Source organism: Glandiceps talaboti, chromosome 3 (genome assembly GCF_964340395.1).
Source record: "Glandiceps talaboti chromosome 3, keGlaTala1.1, whole genome shotgun sequence".
Lineage (NCBI taxonomy): Eukaryota > Metazoa > Hemichordata > Enteropneusta > Spengelidae > Glandiceps > Glandiceps talaboti.
The window spans coordinates 23,662,299-23,680,006 of NC_135551.1; the positions used below are offsets into that span (position 1 = coordinate 23,662,299).

General features: G+C 37.5%; 1 protein-coding gene across 1 annotated transcript; it reads right to left on the bottom strand.

Annotated features, from left to right (window-relative positions):
• Nucleotides 1–7,902: 7,902 nt before the first annotated feature.
• LOC144433240 (putative ATP-dependent DNA helicase RecS) lies at nucleotides 7,903–9,321 on the bottom strand. Its single transcript, XM_078121549.1, has 3 exons — nucleotides 9,247–9,321; nucleotides 8,451–8,657; nucleotides 7,903–8,301 (listed from the first exon to the last, which is right to left on the bottom strand). Exons 1-3 carry the CDS (start codon nucleotides 9,319–9,321, stop codon nucleotides 8,212–8,214), a joined length of 372 nt encoding a protein of 123 aa, XP_077977675.1. The 3' UTR covers nucleotides 7,903–8,211.
• Nucleotides 9,322–17,708: the final 8,387 nt, after the last annotated feature.

Genomic DNA, 17,708 nt, shown 5'->3' on the forward strand with positions numbered 1-17,708 from the left:
AATTATTAAGAGAACTAGCTATATACAGACTCAGGTTAACTTTATCTTTAAGTTTAAATGTTTTCAGTGGGAGTGCACTGACGGAGACACCGAGAATCGACTGTTGTGTCGGTGTTTTTCATAGGTGATTCTTTTTCACTTTTTATTAAATACTTCATTATCAACTGTATACTATTATTTGAACTCATGGAAAAATTAAATGAGTTGATAGTGTCATGGTACATATGGTGGTTCAGCCAACCGAATTGCCATAATGACGTTATCAGTCACGCACCCTTATAATGCAAGATTCATTCACGAGATATTCTCCTTCTGATAATATCATGGGCTGGAACAGTAGATATTGTTACTTTACAAATACGCAGGACGATGACTCGTTGATTCTGAAGTATTTATCTTTCTTTCGCTTTCAGTAGCAATGCAGTACAAAAACGACTGAAATATTCCACAAGTTTCACACCATGAAATCACAAGAAATCACTGAAAAGTCCCAAATCACACGCACACACACACGCGCACACGCACACACACACACACACACACAGAGACAGACAGACAGACAGACACGCACGCACGCGCGCGCACACACACATACACACACACACACACACACACACACACAGATACACGGAATCTATTGCGATAAGGACGACTATCGTGTTTCGTGTCCGCATAGAGTATGACACTCTCGTATCAGGTGTATAACGTAGTCTATGAATAACATGAAAAGCCCCGGATGAGGAAATAGACAAAAGGCGTGTGCTCAGCAGTCACTTTAGTCACTCCGGCTCTCACACTATTGGTACTACCTGTAACCTCGAACGCCGATATTCACCATGAACAGTACTTCATTTACGTTGCTGTCACACTTGATGTGTCTGGTTTTTATTCGATTTATGCCAAGGACAAAAGCACAAACGACGTCATACTTCACAACTCAGCCAGATGACAGAACTTTGACTTTCAATCATGGTAACAATGACTTCCAGTCGTTTCTTTTAGAGTGTATTGTGATGCCACTCCAACAGTACCAAGTTGTGTCGTGGGTTAAAAATGACGAATATATCAGCGACAACTATACAATGCTTAGCGAAAACAATGACCATCTTATTGATATTCGTTACAGTATTTTGGATCATGGTACTCTCCTGCGATATACCTTACTTGTGATTAGTGTAGAACGTAATACTTCTGTAATGGATAGTGGTCGATATCAGTGTGTAGTGAGATGGTCAAATGGTACTGTCATACCTGGTGGACGGTCACGTATAGCTACAGTGACGATTATACAGTATCCACTCTGTTCATTGAAGAATAGCGCGGGATATAACATTGACACGACACGAGTACCAATTGCAGTGTTACAAGGTGAAACTGTGATATTATCATGTCAATCGGACCCTCTTTCTGGTATTCCAATCATAATGAATTGGACTTCAGGTGAGCCAGATGTTGATTTTTCTGAGTTAAGAAACTACCACATGAATGAGTCATACTATATCGAATATGACTTGACTCCACTCACTGCAGAGCTATCAGGGTTTGTTTACACTTGCACAGTTCAATATTCATTGGTGAGTACAAAAGACACGTGTATTTTGGGACCATTTAATGTCAGTGTGTCTCCACCATTAGTAACAACATACCCAGTTAACTCTACAACTACTGAACATGGCGAAGTGACAAATGACGTAATTACGGAGAGTACCTTTACGTTACCAGTGACAACGTCATTAATGACCCAGTCGAAACGCTCAACCACATCAACTACTAGTGTATCGAGTAGGACAGAAATAAGGAGTGATAAAACAGAAGGAACAGTAACAGCACATAGTCCTAGTCAACACAGTACTAATACTATGCCAGTGCAAACAAGTGGTCGAAGTAAAGAAACGACGACAGTAACGAGCACATTGGAAACTGTTCCTGGTCAAAAAAATCCTTTTGGACCTGTGAAACGAAAAGACAACATCATTTTTATTGCAGCTGGTGCAGGTCTGCTATTAATTATCGTTATATTGGCCGTATTTATCATTTGTGTCATGAAACGTCGACAAACACGACGTTCTAAACACAATCATCAAAGATCAGAGGAAAATGTGTATGCGACTACAGACGGAAATGATTTAAATGCGCTCACAACAAATTGTACAAGAGTAAACCCAGTTTATCGAAATGAAGCGGATTCGACTACTGCCACGGCTTCCGTTGCCGTGGAGTTGAACATACAGAACACGGAAAATGATGGCGGTGACACTGGTAATGATGGGCAAATTAAGCTTGAAGACATGTATGCAAAACCTATGAAGAGAACTAAATCTGACTCGCTTCCTGGTCATACAGAACTAGCTGACGACACGACACGAGAATACGGAGACCAGCCTAAATCTACACAGGTCAACACAATGTATGACGAGGTCACTTCTTCATCACAACAGGCAAACACTGAAAGGGAACTTAAACAGATTAACGAGGACAACACAAAAGACATTGGTGACAAAGCTGACAAGAATGCGACAATGAAGAATGTGGAGGGATTGACCTACGCTGAATTAGACATGTCAAACATACAATTACGACATAGTCCAAAGAATGGGGATGTGAAGGCTGAAGAAACTGTGTATGCAGAACTAAAAATGTAAAAAAATTATTTAAAAAAAGGCCATTTGTGTGTAGCGCCTACTTCATCCATTTCATCCTGAAGGTTGATGTAAATTCATTATTTTAGGTTTTTTTGACCTATTTACTTTTGTAAACTAATATCATATTTTTACTTGTGGAAAGTTGATGTTTTTAAGGTCGATGTAGTCACATTAATTGCCCACAGTGCTACTGAGTGCGTCAAGTTATTGCCTGTGTGACGACTCTAAGATTGTATTAAAACTGTAAAAATAATGCATAGTTATTAAGTGTAGGATCGGCTTTGACATCCTACCTGTTGGTGCAAGTTGAACTTTTGCCTGTATTTTAGTGTTTTTATTGAATGGAGTATACTCACTATACATATAATAACAGTGCCGAATTCACTCTCTCCTCTTGACATAAACATGCCGTTTCACTTCATGAGTAGTACAAGAAAATTAAAGTTCTCTGTAAATTCTTCAATCGAAATTTATACCAAACACATCTTCAAGGACCAACATGTAAATTATTCATTAATAAGTAGTATAGTATAACTATGATATAAACAAATGGATTGTAACGTCATGTCGTTGGCGGCGCTACTCTATTATCAATCTACATTCGTGGTATGTAGATGATTGGTGCGTTATGAACAATCGTGTTTTACAGTCTGATACACAAGAATTACTACTTTCGTTTAAATGAACCTAAAGGCAGACCGCATTGGTAAGGTATACATATAAAGAATATTACAAAAAATATGTAAATAATTTGGGATATTTACACTGTTAAGGAAACCTTAAAAAGTCTCTTCATTGACGGTCCGAAAATATATGACCGGTGGATACCAGCCATTTGTCTTTTCTTGTTATTGTTAAACGTTTTATGTTTTCTAATTTATTAAAGTAATAATTTCTACAATTGTTGGTTGGTTGAATGAATTGTTGGTTTAATACAGCTTTCCAATCAGTGTGATATACACACTATTTCTAGTTTATTATATCATGTGATATATGAACAAAGCAATATGGCTAAATTGCTTTGTTAGGCAAGTAAAAGCCCCGGATGAGGAAATGAATATATTGTGTCCAGGTAAACACGGAATCAGCTAGTGGCGCAGATAGGTATTCTTCAGCGGATGTCTGACATAAATGGTTGGTGAAAACTTTCAGCATGTATGGTATTTATATGAGGTTGCTATCACTTGGGATCTCTTTGGTCTCTCTTGGTATTTTAAGAACAAAGGGCGAATCGGACGTTTTCCAACTCCAACCAAAGAATTCGACCTGGACATTTGGACACGGTAATAATGAACCCAAGTCGTTTGTCCTAGATTGTACATTGAAGTCATTTCACGAGCATCAAGTCGTGTCGTGGCTTAAAAATGACGAATATATCAGTGATAACTATACTGTATTTAGGGACAGCAGTGCTCGTCTTTTAGACGGTCGGTACACGATAATAGGAGATGGAACTCTCCTGGTATATGCATTACTTGTGACGAGTATAGAACGTGAGACTGCTGTCATGGATAGTGGTAGATATCAGTGTGTAGTGAGATGGTCAAATGGTACTGTCATACCTGATGGACGGTCACGTATAGCTACAGTAACTATCATACAGTACCCCCAGTGTTCATTGAGTGACAGCACAAACCCAATCTGATTAAAATCTGATGTTAGATAGGCTGGTTTTCCTGTATTTACCTTTATTCCATCGTTATTGCGTCTTTTACGTTAGTTTTTTTTTTTCCTGGACGAACGCCTTTCCAACATCTGACACAGTATACTTGGATTTCACGTGTAAGTCTCGCCTTGCGAGCGAGCCAATCAGAGTGTTCGTTTCAATAATCGCCTGAGGTCAAATTGGAGGCATCGGAAACGCACAAACAAACAGCTTCCGTTGTAAACAACCCAGCGAACGAGTATAAATTTGGCGTCAGATTCAGATTCAGATTCAGCTAGCGTCATATTGAGCGTCAGATTCAGCGTCAGATAGCCTCAGATCCGAAGACACCCGACGGACTCAATCAAACCTGAAATAATACCGTTGAGACGACAGGGGAAGATTCTGCTCCACAAGCTTTTGATGGAAGTTGGGATGTCTCTGCTTTTACAATTTTTATTTGGGGAAAACACGTGAAATAGAGTTGAAATACTTGTCACTGAGACATTGATAGCACCAAGTTCAGCCACTGTATGTTCGTTGGTTGATACATTTTGCCAATAATGTACATGGCATCAGTAAAGGTGTCAGTAAAAGTTAAGTTTACATACGTAATATGTTGCTATTTTTAAAAATTTAGTTTTAGAATTTAAAAATTGTGCAAGCAGAGACATTCCTCCTTCCATCAAAAGGTTGTGAAGTGGAATCTTTCCCTGTCGTCTCAACGGTATTATTTCAGCTTTGATTGAGTCCGTCGGGTGTCTTCGGATCTGAGGCTATCTGACGCTGAATCTGACGCTCAATATGACGCTAGCTGAATCTGAATCTGAATCTGACGCCAACTTTATACTCGTACCCAGCGATCGTGCACTAGCGGAGCCCAGATGCATATAACGACTAACGTGAACAGGAGATAAATACCAAGTAGTGGTAAGTAAGCTGCTTTCCATTTACCAATTTCTTTTTGAATAACTGTTTCCCGTATTTGTCATAGAGAGTTTTGAGGCATGGGCCAGACAGCGCGCCTAATGAACTGCAGACCGGCCGTGTCTCCGTTCCTTGCCTCATCACGGCCCGGGGTATCACGGTCTCATGCTTAAAATGAACGTCACGGCAAACGGAGACGTAGCCTGCATCGACTAGTCGGTGCGCTGTGTCTTTAGCCAAGATTTGTTACGTTTCACTCATCTATTTCCAGATTATATTTGGGCCAATACTAAGTTATTGACAAGCTACACACCCTATGCCAGTTGAAATTTGCATGTTTTTTTATGACATTGAAAGATTACAAAATCGCTTCTATATTGATATGACATATTTTGTGAATATGTCAAAAGAACCACCGTGAATTTACGCTATTGTTATCTCGTAAATGAAGACCAAATCGCTTAGGAAACAAAGATATTTTAACAAGATAAGAAATCGACCTCCATTACTGATAGGTTTTGTACACATCAACAGTGATTACAAATGCTAGCGAAAACGGTAATTAATAATGGTTAGTTAATGTGGTGCCATAAAACATTGACAAGTTGATCACATTACGGTGATTATGATAATGTGTTACCATATTGAATGATTATCAGTTCATCTTCAATTTCCAAACTATATCGACTTGTTGCAACAAGTGAGGAAATGTTTTGGCAACAGGGAACTATTATTGTGGGAACAAAATAATACTACACACAACGCTACTGTTACTCAGTATTTACTGTACCATATTTGAAGTATAAATAGTATTATTAGTACTGGTAAACTGTACACTACCTTATCATTGTATTTGAAATAATTTCATTTCTTTTGACAGAAAATCTGTGTCTTACTGTATTATATAGAATGTTTTCAACTCCACCCAAGAAAGCCCCGGACCCACTGAATACATGTGTGGTATGTGGGTTTGACTTTGAAGATTACTTTGTCAACAAACAAGGAAAAGAAGAAGGGTAATCGAAGGAAAAAGAAATTAAAGGATGATGAGTTGATGACTTTGTCAACATGTGTGGCTGCAAGCCACTATAACGTACATGTGCATGATTTATTTTATCATCTATTTTGTGACCATACATTTTCCTGTCCTGTTTTATTGTAAAAAAAATTAAAGTTGCTGTTAACTAAAGAAGGTAGTGGAGATGTCATAATTGGTTAATTCCATAAAAAAATATACACAAGGCCGAGGTATCTGTTTGAAAATTTATTGTGTATTTTTTTAAAAAATGGATGGAACATGGTACACAAAGTAAATAGTTTGCATCTTTTGTAAAAGAAATAAAATTAGTCAAAAATACATGTTCTGTCTTATAAATATGTTGGATTCAAGGAAAAGTTGGTATGGTGGGTCAAGCATGTACAATGTAATTGGATTCAGTAGTACATGTACTATAGTCTTCTAGGTGAACAGATACTGAGGATATCATAAATGAGACAGGTACAGGTGTGACGGCAGGAATTAATCCTCACAGCTACTACTACAGCTTTCCAAGGAATCAACAACAGCATCTGACTCCAGACTACCTGACTCACTTGTGGCATCATCACTATCAGTTTTAGCAGCATAATGAATAAGATGGTTCTCAATATAATTTGACGTTGACAGACACTTACCACATTTACAATTGTTTTGGCACACATCACAACAATCGTGTTGTCCAGACTTACTTTTTATATTTTCAATATCTTTGTCTGAAGCAAAATTTTCAAATAATTTGAGTCTTCTGCATACAGAATCATTGACTATATACTTTTTTCAATTCTGGGCAACAATCACGCAACATTCTCCCATGATAGAGTAGAACAGAATGTGAAGATTTATTGTCTCTCCCAACCCTGCCAGCCTCTTATATGTAGCTTTTAATATCCAATGAAGGTCCATAGTGTATGACATGATGCATGTCCTTCATGTCAACACCCATCCCGAGGACTGTTGTGCAGAAAATTACACGAAACACTGATTCGGAATCTTTGGTTATTTCTGACAAATGTGAACTTGTGTATCCGTCTCACTATGATACATTCCAATGAACTGATCTGATTGTGGGTATTCCTCCCTAAAATAATGATATAATTTGGCTGTTGCATCAATTGAGGAATAATAAATGACAGTTCGTGGAAATACAGCACCATCTTCTCGCAGTTTATCTACCATCCAAAAGAAAACCGAGGGTATGTCACTTGGAATTTTGATAACAGCATATCTAACATTGTCTTTATTTGGACAGACATTAATTACTTTGTAACCTTCGACCATTAAACTCTCCTTGATCTTGTATTGTAAGCGTTTAGAAGCAGTGGCAGTAAGTGCTAGTACTCGGACATCGGGGAAAAATGAACGTAGTTCCCCAACATATGAGAAGTATTCACGGAATGCTCCTTCTTGAACTCTTTGGCTGTTTTTTTTTTTACCGACATCTGCTTTTTCACCCCTGAAAAATGATAATAAATTTAATAAAATACAATAATCGATGTGGATAAAGGTTAAAAAGATGACATCTGCATAATAGTGCTAGTTTTTCAGTCAGTAAATATAAAAAATTGTAACATGTTATTTTTTATTTATTTCATTTAGAAAACCTACAACAATCATGAAATACTTTGACTTTCAACTTTTTAAACTTCCTTTAAATTAATTACTTTTAAAGCATCCTAAACTGTGTAGCATTTCTGTTCAACAACATGTAATGTGGGTAGTTGGTTCGTTACATGCTAAAGTTTTCTATGGGCGGTGGATCATCTCTTCCAAATTTCAACTCATCCCACTCAACTTGCCCAAACTCTCTGCAATATAATTGTGCATATTATGTGACATCGTCGATGGTAATACATTTTGGAAGGTCAAAAATCATGCAAAACCACCACCTTTTGCTACAATATGCTGGCACATTTGAACATTGTTTCAATTTTATTTTGCTGTTTGAGGTAATCCTCTGGTTAGCCATAGAGGTACGTTGGTAACACGTTGCCATCAACAAACTCACTGGCTAGTCCTGCAGACTGTCCCCTTTCCGTCAACATTGATATCTAAAAAAAATCAACATTCAGTGACTTTAAAATTGACATAGTGTACAGTGTGTCTTAATCAAGCACCAGAAGTTGAACCGGTAACAGTCCTATTACAAATAGGTCAAGAAAATAATACTAATTAATTGTCTTCGAGAGAGAAAGCTTACCTGGTCCTTCATAAGGGATACAAGAGGTGAAACCACCAATACAGTTCCCAGACTTGCCAACATATGTGGGTACATATGGTAAATCAAAGATTTTCCATATCCTGTTGGAAGGATTGTGAGGACATCATTCCCTGAAAGGAGGAATTGTAATGCCTCCTTTTGTGAAGACTTCATATCCTCCACTGCTACTCCAAATTGTTGACAAACCTGTGAAGAATGGAAATGAGACAGTAAGACACAGTATAGAGACAGTAAGACACAGTATACATAAGGTAGAGCACAGTCTTGCTAACGTGGCTAAAGTAATACCTGAACTATGACAGATGGAATTAGATAATCGTTTGGGGTTTTAAAAAAAAGAAAAAAGTAGTATTTCATATTTGGTGACACGATCACTAAAGGTGATCGCAATATTTTTTATTTGCTTTTAAATGTTGTGTCTATTTTGGCATTCCTTTATGAACGTCATTTTCGGCCAGATACATACTAGGCTTTATATGCATAAATCAAATTTAATAACAGAATTCTTTTAACATAAGTTGACAATTGATAGTTTCAACAATCATGCGTAAGAATTAAAAATGTCAAGTTGACCATGGAAGTAATGATTTGACCGAACACTAGCTAGGTAGCGGTAGTTGGTTTGTTATTGTGGAAGTTACTTGTGTTTGCCTTCGTACTACTACTAGTACAAGATTTTACATGCCGTTAACTTACAATTCTGAATAGCTTCTAACTTGTAGATATTCGATACAAGAGGAATTAATAATGAATGAAAAATGACCCATTAACTTACGTCAATTATACACTCCGACTCTTCGTTTGTTTGCTGAGAAACGTTAACATCGTCTGCGTCCGACGCTGTCGCCATTTTCATAATGTGGATGAACGTGCGCATGCGTACAATGTCGGCAGCCTCGCTCAAAATTGCCTAAGAGAGAACATTTCTGATTGGGTGAGCTCTGCGCTCGCAAGGCGAGACTTACACGTGAAATCCAAGTATACTGTGTCAGATGTTGGAAAGGCGTTCGTCCAGGAAAATAAAAAACCAACGTAAAAGACGCAATAACGATGGAATAAAGGTAAATACAGGAAAACCAGCCTATCTAACATCAGATTTTAATCAGATTGAGCACAAACCATGATATAGATATTACTGAGATACCAATACCGGTGACAGCAGGTGAAATGCATGTGTTTAGGTGTACTGCAGATCCTGACATTGCCGATCCCACAATGTACTGGAATCGCAATATTAATAACGAAACCGAATATGTACATGAATTAAGATGCGAGGCAGACACTGGTACATGTATGTCACCCTATATTATGGAGAGTGATTGGACCCCATCGATTGCAGATACCGGGGTTGAGGTGATATACGTATGTATTGTCCAATACAGCGATACGAACAGAGTACAAGACAGATGCACTATTGGTCATTTCAATATTGTGTATTTACCAACTGTATTAATAGAACCGGCCACTGCAGAAATCATTGGCAATACTACGGTAATATCATTTAATTGCACGAATCGTTCAAATCCACCGGCATACAGTGTTTCGTGGCTGTACGATGGGAAGGAAATCGACCAAGTAGGCAATACATTCAGTATTCAAGAATCATACCTGGTAGTGTCCACCAATGACCCGGATGAAAACGGCGTCCATGTCATCAGCTGTGTTGTGACAAATGACATTGGTATAGGAAATGCAACATCTATTTTAACTATTAATTTACCAGAGGTAACCACAACTGCACAACCGACTACAGCTGTATATGAAAGTAGCAAGTCGTATATTGACCCTCAACAAAAAACAACAACCATCACAACTTCACAAAGAAATGGCCTTGATGCCGACATTCCAGTTGGATCAGGTAAACGGCAAGGCGACGTTATCGTTATTGCAGGTGGAACAACTGCTGCGGCGTTACTTTTAATTGTCATTTTCCTAGCCGTAGTGATTCTGTTTGTGATGAAAAGGCGACAATCACGACAACCAAAACGGCAGGAAAGTGATCAACCACATGACATTACTCACAACATCACCGTAGATGATGTTGATACGATGACGTCGGCATATGCAACAATCAATCTTGCATGTCACAATGAATCTGAATCGACTGCTAGTACAACTTCTATTGCAGTGGAGTTGAAAATAAAGAATGGTAAGGATAGACATCAAAATGAAGATGTGAGTGGTGACGTAACTATGGATACTGACGACATTGAGAACATGTATGCAAAACCTACGAAGAAGACGAAGAAGAAGACCGGGTCCAAATTTGATACAGAAGCAGAACAGAAAACGATCAAAGATGGACAGAAAGCAACTGAAGTTAATGCTGTTTACGACGAGGTTACTCATTCACAGCGAGCAGACACTGAACGTCGTGATAAATGTTTTAATGGTGACACAGACGATACTTCGGGTGAAAGATCAACAGAAGTTGAACAGTCTTCAACAATGGTTAGCGTAGAAGGCTTGACCTACGCTGATTTAGACCTATCAAACGTACAACAACGACGTAGTACAATGAATGACGTCATGAAATCCGAAGAGACTGTGTATGCTGAACTAAGATTGTAACTAGGTGACAAGGAAGAATACGCATATCGTAGTTGAGTGACATTTCTCGGTCTCCGATGCAAGCCCAAGTGACGCCTTGCAGTAGGCAGAGTTCCGTATTTTATATATGTATTTTTACATAGCAGTCACTAGGACAAGAATGATTTAAACTAATGATACCTGTGTAAATCAATACAACTTTATCATAGAGTAATTAGTATTTTACAAAAACGACTGTACCTAAACAATCATTGGGCTAGAATTAATGTTGACCAAGTACGTATTTCATAATCATGAAAGTTTTAATATCCACAGCTTCTTGATAGATAATTAAAGATATTATTTCCTAGTATTTTTTACAAGGAACATATAAGTAAAGATAGGGGGTCTTTGTCTGAATCGCTGAAGTCCTTGGGCAATATTTGAACCTCAATTTGTGCCTCAGACAACCAAGCTGTATAACTGGGGGCCTGTGGGATAGAGGTTGCAATGTTAATGCTTTAATCATATGAGGCTGCGATGGATTTATGCTCCCCAGGGAGTTGAGGAAGTAAAGGACCATTGTGCCACTTTAGATCCGTGCCAGGGGTACTACCGGGTAATTGTAATACGTTTGAGCACAATGTGGGAAAGCACTATATTAAGGTTAATAAACAAACCAACATAGGCATGGTTGCTCGAACTGATAATGTCGAAAATGCACTAAAAAATTACATTTTCATATCGACTGCACCGTTAAGCTGATATATGTTATCGCGAGTAACTGCAGAAGTAAATTCTTCCCTAAAGACTATAGGGTACACAGATATGTGTTTCAATGATAAAAATAATCTATGTGACTTTGTCATCAGATCTAGAGTTTGAAAACCTTTCTCGGTACGGTGTCTCTAGTACTACGGTTATCAGGAGACAAAATCAAAAGCTGATTTGATTTCATATATTAATATACAATTCGATAAAAAAACAATTTCTTGTTTGTCAGTAACGATGAGAGAAGTGATAAGCAACATTTAAAATACAAGTGACGTCATTCTACATCCTTATATGAAATGTCCATCTTGATTCAATAATTATTTTTAGTTAACAGTCTGTAAGGTTCGCCATGTGGTGGCGCACTCACACATATAGGCTAACACTTCTGTAGTAACAAGGCCATTGAGGGATGAGTGACATGACGTATCTAACAGTCTATATATTTCTAGGGGCCTGGTAGAAAGCGTATTATATAACTATTGTCCATCAATATGTTCAATATGGATATTAATAAATGAAGCAATCCATAGCGATACTATTGAAGATCTAAATAAACCCACATGGTATTAGTGGATTAAAGAAAACCAATGTTATGATTATAATGTCATAAAGGTAGTCACCAACGTTTTGCTTTACCAGGACACTCACCAGATTTCGAACTTGTATCTATTTGTATTTGTTGGTTCTAATTTTGTTTGTCTGTAGCTACTTATTCGAACTAAGTAACTCAGGTAGGGAAAACAATATTTTTCTTCGGTGATGTGAAGCGTCATCTGCTCGATACAAAAGTTGGTTATGTTCTTTTCCCCAGTATCCGCCACTTTCTAACTGAAGCGCCACCAACGACTGATGTTTTCAAATATTGTGAAAAGGAAAGATATATCTGGATTACTTGATCTTATTCATTCTTTAGAGAACCATTAGATAGAGAAATATATCTGAACAGCGAGTTTGAAACGATATCCACGTTATCACAGTTGTGTTACATTATGGTATATGTTGAATATTGAAGTCATAATTTAGACTAATATCATTACTGCAATCAATTCTAACATTTTAGATTTTAGACTTTATTTACTAGGGTGCAAGAGCACCAGGTGTAAACATGTCATTGAAAAAATACTGTTATGTCATTGAATTTTGCAATTATTCAAATTAAGCAAAAGAAAGTGGTTAGTTATGCGAATAAAAAAACTCCATAAAATGGTAAATTCATTCTCTTAGAATCACCTCTAATTGTTTTAAACTGCAACCCGCCTCCATGTGATCAGTTGTGTATGATAAGGTAACAAAATGCCATCAGCAAAGGAATTTCATAGTATATATTATAATCAGTAATAACCTCATAAGAGCAGTAAATAGTCCCATATGTAACAGCTGCCTATAAAAGCAATTCGTCAATTATAGCCAATAATTGTAAAGAAAATAGTGCAGCAGTCACAACTCACACAAAGAAGGGGTCCTGATATAATTTGAAATGACACAGTGACATTGTTATTGTAAGTGCACAACTGGTATTGTTGCTTCGAATCTATAGATTGCGATCACCATTTTCATTATAATACGCTTCATGATGTAATAATATTATAATTTTACCGTAACTGTCAACAAAGGGTCAAATATCTAACAAGATGGTAGAAAGGTTACGTGTGCTAACATGGGAACTAGACACTTGAATCAATGTATATGTCTAATAGTTTTTAGGTAATTTGCAACAAAATGGGATTTTACTACCGTAACAATTGTAACCCCACCCCCAGTTAGCCATAGTGTTACGAGCAGCTAAATAATTCGTTTTTAAGGATATTTATGTCACATATTCCACACCACGCTTGTGCGAGATTTATCACCAAAATATGCAAATGTAAGTATCTGTTATATGCCAGAAATGAGTTGCTTCTGACATACCTTACACGCGATATCAAACTCAAGACCAAATCTAATGGCTTCAACTGAAATTTGATAACGATGATTGTGTGTGTAGTGGGTGAACTCTTGAATTATTAGCATTCCATGTGAATTGTAGTTACTAGAGTAGTCTTTTATACATACAATTGATTTTTGTACAACAAATTTGATATGGTCTGTTGACTGAGGTAGAGTTACAATGGACAAACAGGGTAACCAGCTGTTGGGGTTTATAGTATGTAGAAATGACGTAAGCCTGTGACGTGGTGACTGTACTGCAGGAACAAAGGCTTTGCATAGATATAAGGCGAGCGTCGAAATAAAGGCAACCGCTCTATTTCTGTACGTTTTAAACGCGCTTTCTAACTTGCATAATGTTGAAAATGACGGACACGTGTATTTTATTGTGAAACAAAGACGGACAATATGCGGGTTTTTCTTACTCTCTGATTTATTTCTGTATATAAATATGGTATTCTATTTTTAACCGTTTTCGTTCAAACAATAATTCGACAACATGCTGTGTTTGACAACCAAATGTCCCGGATGAATAATAAATAATATTCATATGACGTATCCGTACGTGTACAGGTATTGATTAGATTTTCGTGCGCTCCAATTACGAATTACGTATTCCTTCGAATTCTGACATTGTCGTCTATCAGACTTTCAATATGACTGGTTTCCCGTGGAAGATACTCTTACCTGTGATCTCTGTCTTCTTAATTTATCATACTTCAAAAGCAATGGTTGAGTCAGCAGTATTTTTACACCAACCAGAAGATAAGGCGCTGACATTTGGACACGGTAATACTTACCCCCAATCATTTGTTTTGGAGTGTACCGTGAAGTCACTTCAGCAGCACCAAGGTGTGTCATGGGTTAAGAATGATGAATACATCAGTGAAAACTATGCTATGCTCACCGACAGCAATGGTCATCTCATCGACAGTCGCTACAATATATTGGGTCATGATACTCTCCTGCGTTACACCTTATTTGTGGCGAGTGTAGAACGTGAGACTGCTGCCATGGATAGTGGTCGATATCAGTGTGTAGTGAGATGGTCAAATGGTACTGTCATACCTGATGGAAGGTCACGCATAGCTACAGTGACGATTATACAGTATCCGCTCTGTTCACTGATCGACAGCACAGGTCATAATATTGACACGGCGAAGACACCGATTTTAGTGCTTGCAAATGAAATGTTAACGCTATCATGCCAATCTGATCCCTCGGCAAATGGTGATCACAGTATGCTGTTGGTTAAAAACACAGAGGATGAAATGTCAACTATTGGACAGAACACGAATGGATCATACTACATTGAATACGAGTGGGTTCCACCAGTCGCAGACATAACAGATCTCACATACGCGTGTACAGTTCAACTTGACAACTTAGAATCAACAGAAAGCACCTGCGTATTGGGACCATTCAATAGTGTGTACTCCCCATTAGTAGCGATAGTCCCAACTACCGTCGAAGTCTTTAATGCAAGCGACTCAATATCAATCGATTGTACACATCATTCAAATCCACCAGGAACTACAATATCTTGGTTACAAGATGGAAGAATAATACACGCAGATGACAATCTCCTTGACACCAGGACTCAGGATTCGTTTCTCATTGTTTCAAATTTTGATGGATGGCAAAATGGAGTCTATGAGATACGTTGCGAGGTTACAAATGACGTTGGCACAGGTAGAGGAATTGCTATATTAAATGTCAGTTTACCACTAATAACGTCAATAACACCGTCAGTGATGAGTTCGACAACAATAACAACCACATCAGGAATTAATTATACTAATAGCGACAACACCCCTTTACCAGGAAAACAGCAGGGCGACATCATCATTATTGCAGGCGGTGCAGCCGGTGCAGGACTGTTACTAGTTATCATAATTGTCATTGTCGCCATATGTGTCCTTAAACGCCGACAGAAAGAACGACACGCACAACCCTATATTATTCATCAACGAGAAGAAAATGATCTCAACCAGGTCACAACACATAATGACGAAGTCGACATTGACACTCGTCCGACAACAGCATTTGCAACCGTCAACCTAGCTTGTCAAACTGAATCAGAGTCTGCAGTTAGCAAAGCTTCAGTTGCAGTGCAGTTGGAAGTAAAGAATAACACAGAGAAAAGTAGGGATAACATGGACAATGAAGGAAAAGTCGACGATTCCAAAAAGATGTATGTAAAACCAAAGAAGAAGACAAAGCCCGTGACTTTGTCTCGACGAACGTCAGTTAAGGAACGGATTCAATCGTTTGAAGGACGGCTTCACCAGAGGCCAAGTAACGTTTGAATAGAAAACACGTGAACAGAGAGATCAGCGAAGATCAAATGCGATAAAAACTTTGAAGGGTTGAAATATTCTGAAATGCGTCTGTCATACGTAGACACGTGCACGTAACCACAATGGACTACTGACAAAGACGAGGAAAGCCGAAGTGACTTCATGTATGTATGCAGAACTAAAACTGTAATGATAACAGTATTATAATTTATGTATTCTGGTTTGGTGAGGTCACAGTGACAGATGTTATTTTAGTGTGTATATGACGGGACAAACATCAAGGTTTATTGATTTGATCACCGTTTTGATAATTTTACAAATCAAGCAGTATTCAGTTTCTCACAATGTCTTTCATTGTAACTTATCACATTGCAATCATCCATCCTTTATTATCGCACGACTATCTTTATACATGTATAAGTCTACAGAATGCATACACACATCAACATAATTAACCCGTTAGGTGTTTTTTTTACAAGAGTTGCCATTATATTAAATATGGTAACTCTGACAAAAAATCACTCACTCACTCTCTCACTCACATACATACATACATACATACATACATGCATACATGCATACATACATACATACATACATACATACATACATGCATACATACATACATACATACATACATACATACATACATACATACATACATACATACATGCATGCATGCATGCATGCATACATGCATACATACATACATACATACATACATACATACATACATACATACATACATTCTAGTAGGCAGCAATACGTAGTTTGTCATAAGTGCATCATTATCAATACTTATCGTTTGCAGAAACACAAAGTAAAGTAAACCTTAAAAACAAAATAAGTGATAAATACAGTAACAGTGTCATAAATATTCATCTTACAGCCTATTATTGCAGCCTTAATGAGCTCCAACGTAATCTGTTAAGCAATTATTACTTGTGAAATGCATACAAAACGTAGAAAAATCCAACAGACATATATTCTTTGATATCTATTTATTGTTTACGTCTGATATACAAGACACATACAACCATTAGCTAATACGTGTAGATTATTCATTATATTAGACATGTATTAGTAATCCTCTACAGGGCAGTGATATATATCCTAGAAATAGAAAGAACGTTCATACAAAACATTAAGACCACCTGTTAGGTACTTCCCCATTACACCCCTGTATAAAGAGATAATTGTATGAATTCGAAGTACAAAATATTATGAAATGTATCTTATTGATATGCACAATGTAACAACGTATCATATGAATTAAGCATGACCGATAAGAGATATTATTCAACAACAGTCGTGACTGAATGCGTTCAATTATATGACAATGTTAACTTCATATAAGATATTGTTGGCGTTTAAGAGAGATCCTATCCTAATCTATTTATCGAATTCTAATTATCTTGCGAGAGAACTGTTTATTATATATATTCTTTATCCAGTAATAACAACTTGCCAGAAACTTTTCTGTAAAGACCATATGTCAACATTTATACAGTACACAAACCAAGGTTAACAAAAATATGGAATTTAAGCGGGTAGCACATAAGCGAGTTGTTTTTTTCTGTCTGTACCTTTCGGTAGCTCGCCGGCAAATTTCCATTGGTCGATCTACGTCACGAAACTCTATGTCTACGTCACTGGTCGATCTCCATCACGAAACTCCATGTTTATGTCTTTTGGTCTACTTTGCTCT

Bases quoted from the DNA above. Each gene is read 5' to 3' on its own strand.
- LOC144433240 (XM_078121549.1), bottom strand. From the start codon at position 9,321: ATGGCGACAGCGTCGGACGCAGACGATGTTAACGTTTCTCAGCAAACA. The intron at 8,658-9,246 runs GTAAGTTAATGG...CATTCTTCACAG, and splicing joins AGTCGGAGTGTATAATTGAC to GTTTGTCAACAATTTGGAGT. The intron at 8,302-8,450 runs GTAAGCTTTCTC...GATTTTTTTTAG, and splicing joins TATCCCTTATGAAGGACCAG to ATATCAATGTTGACGGAAAG.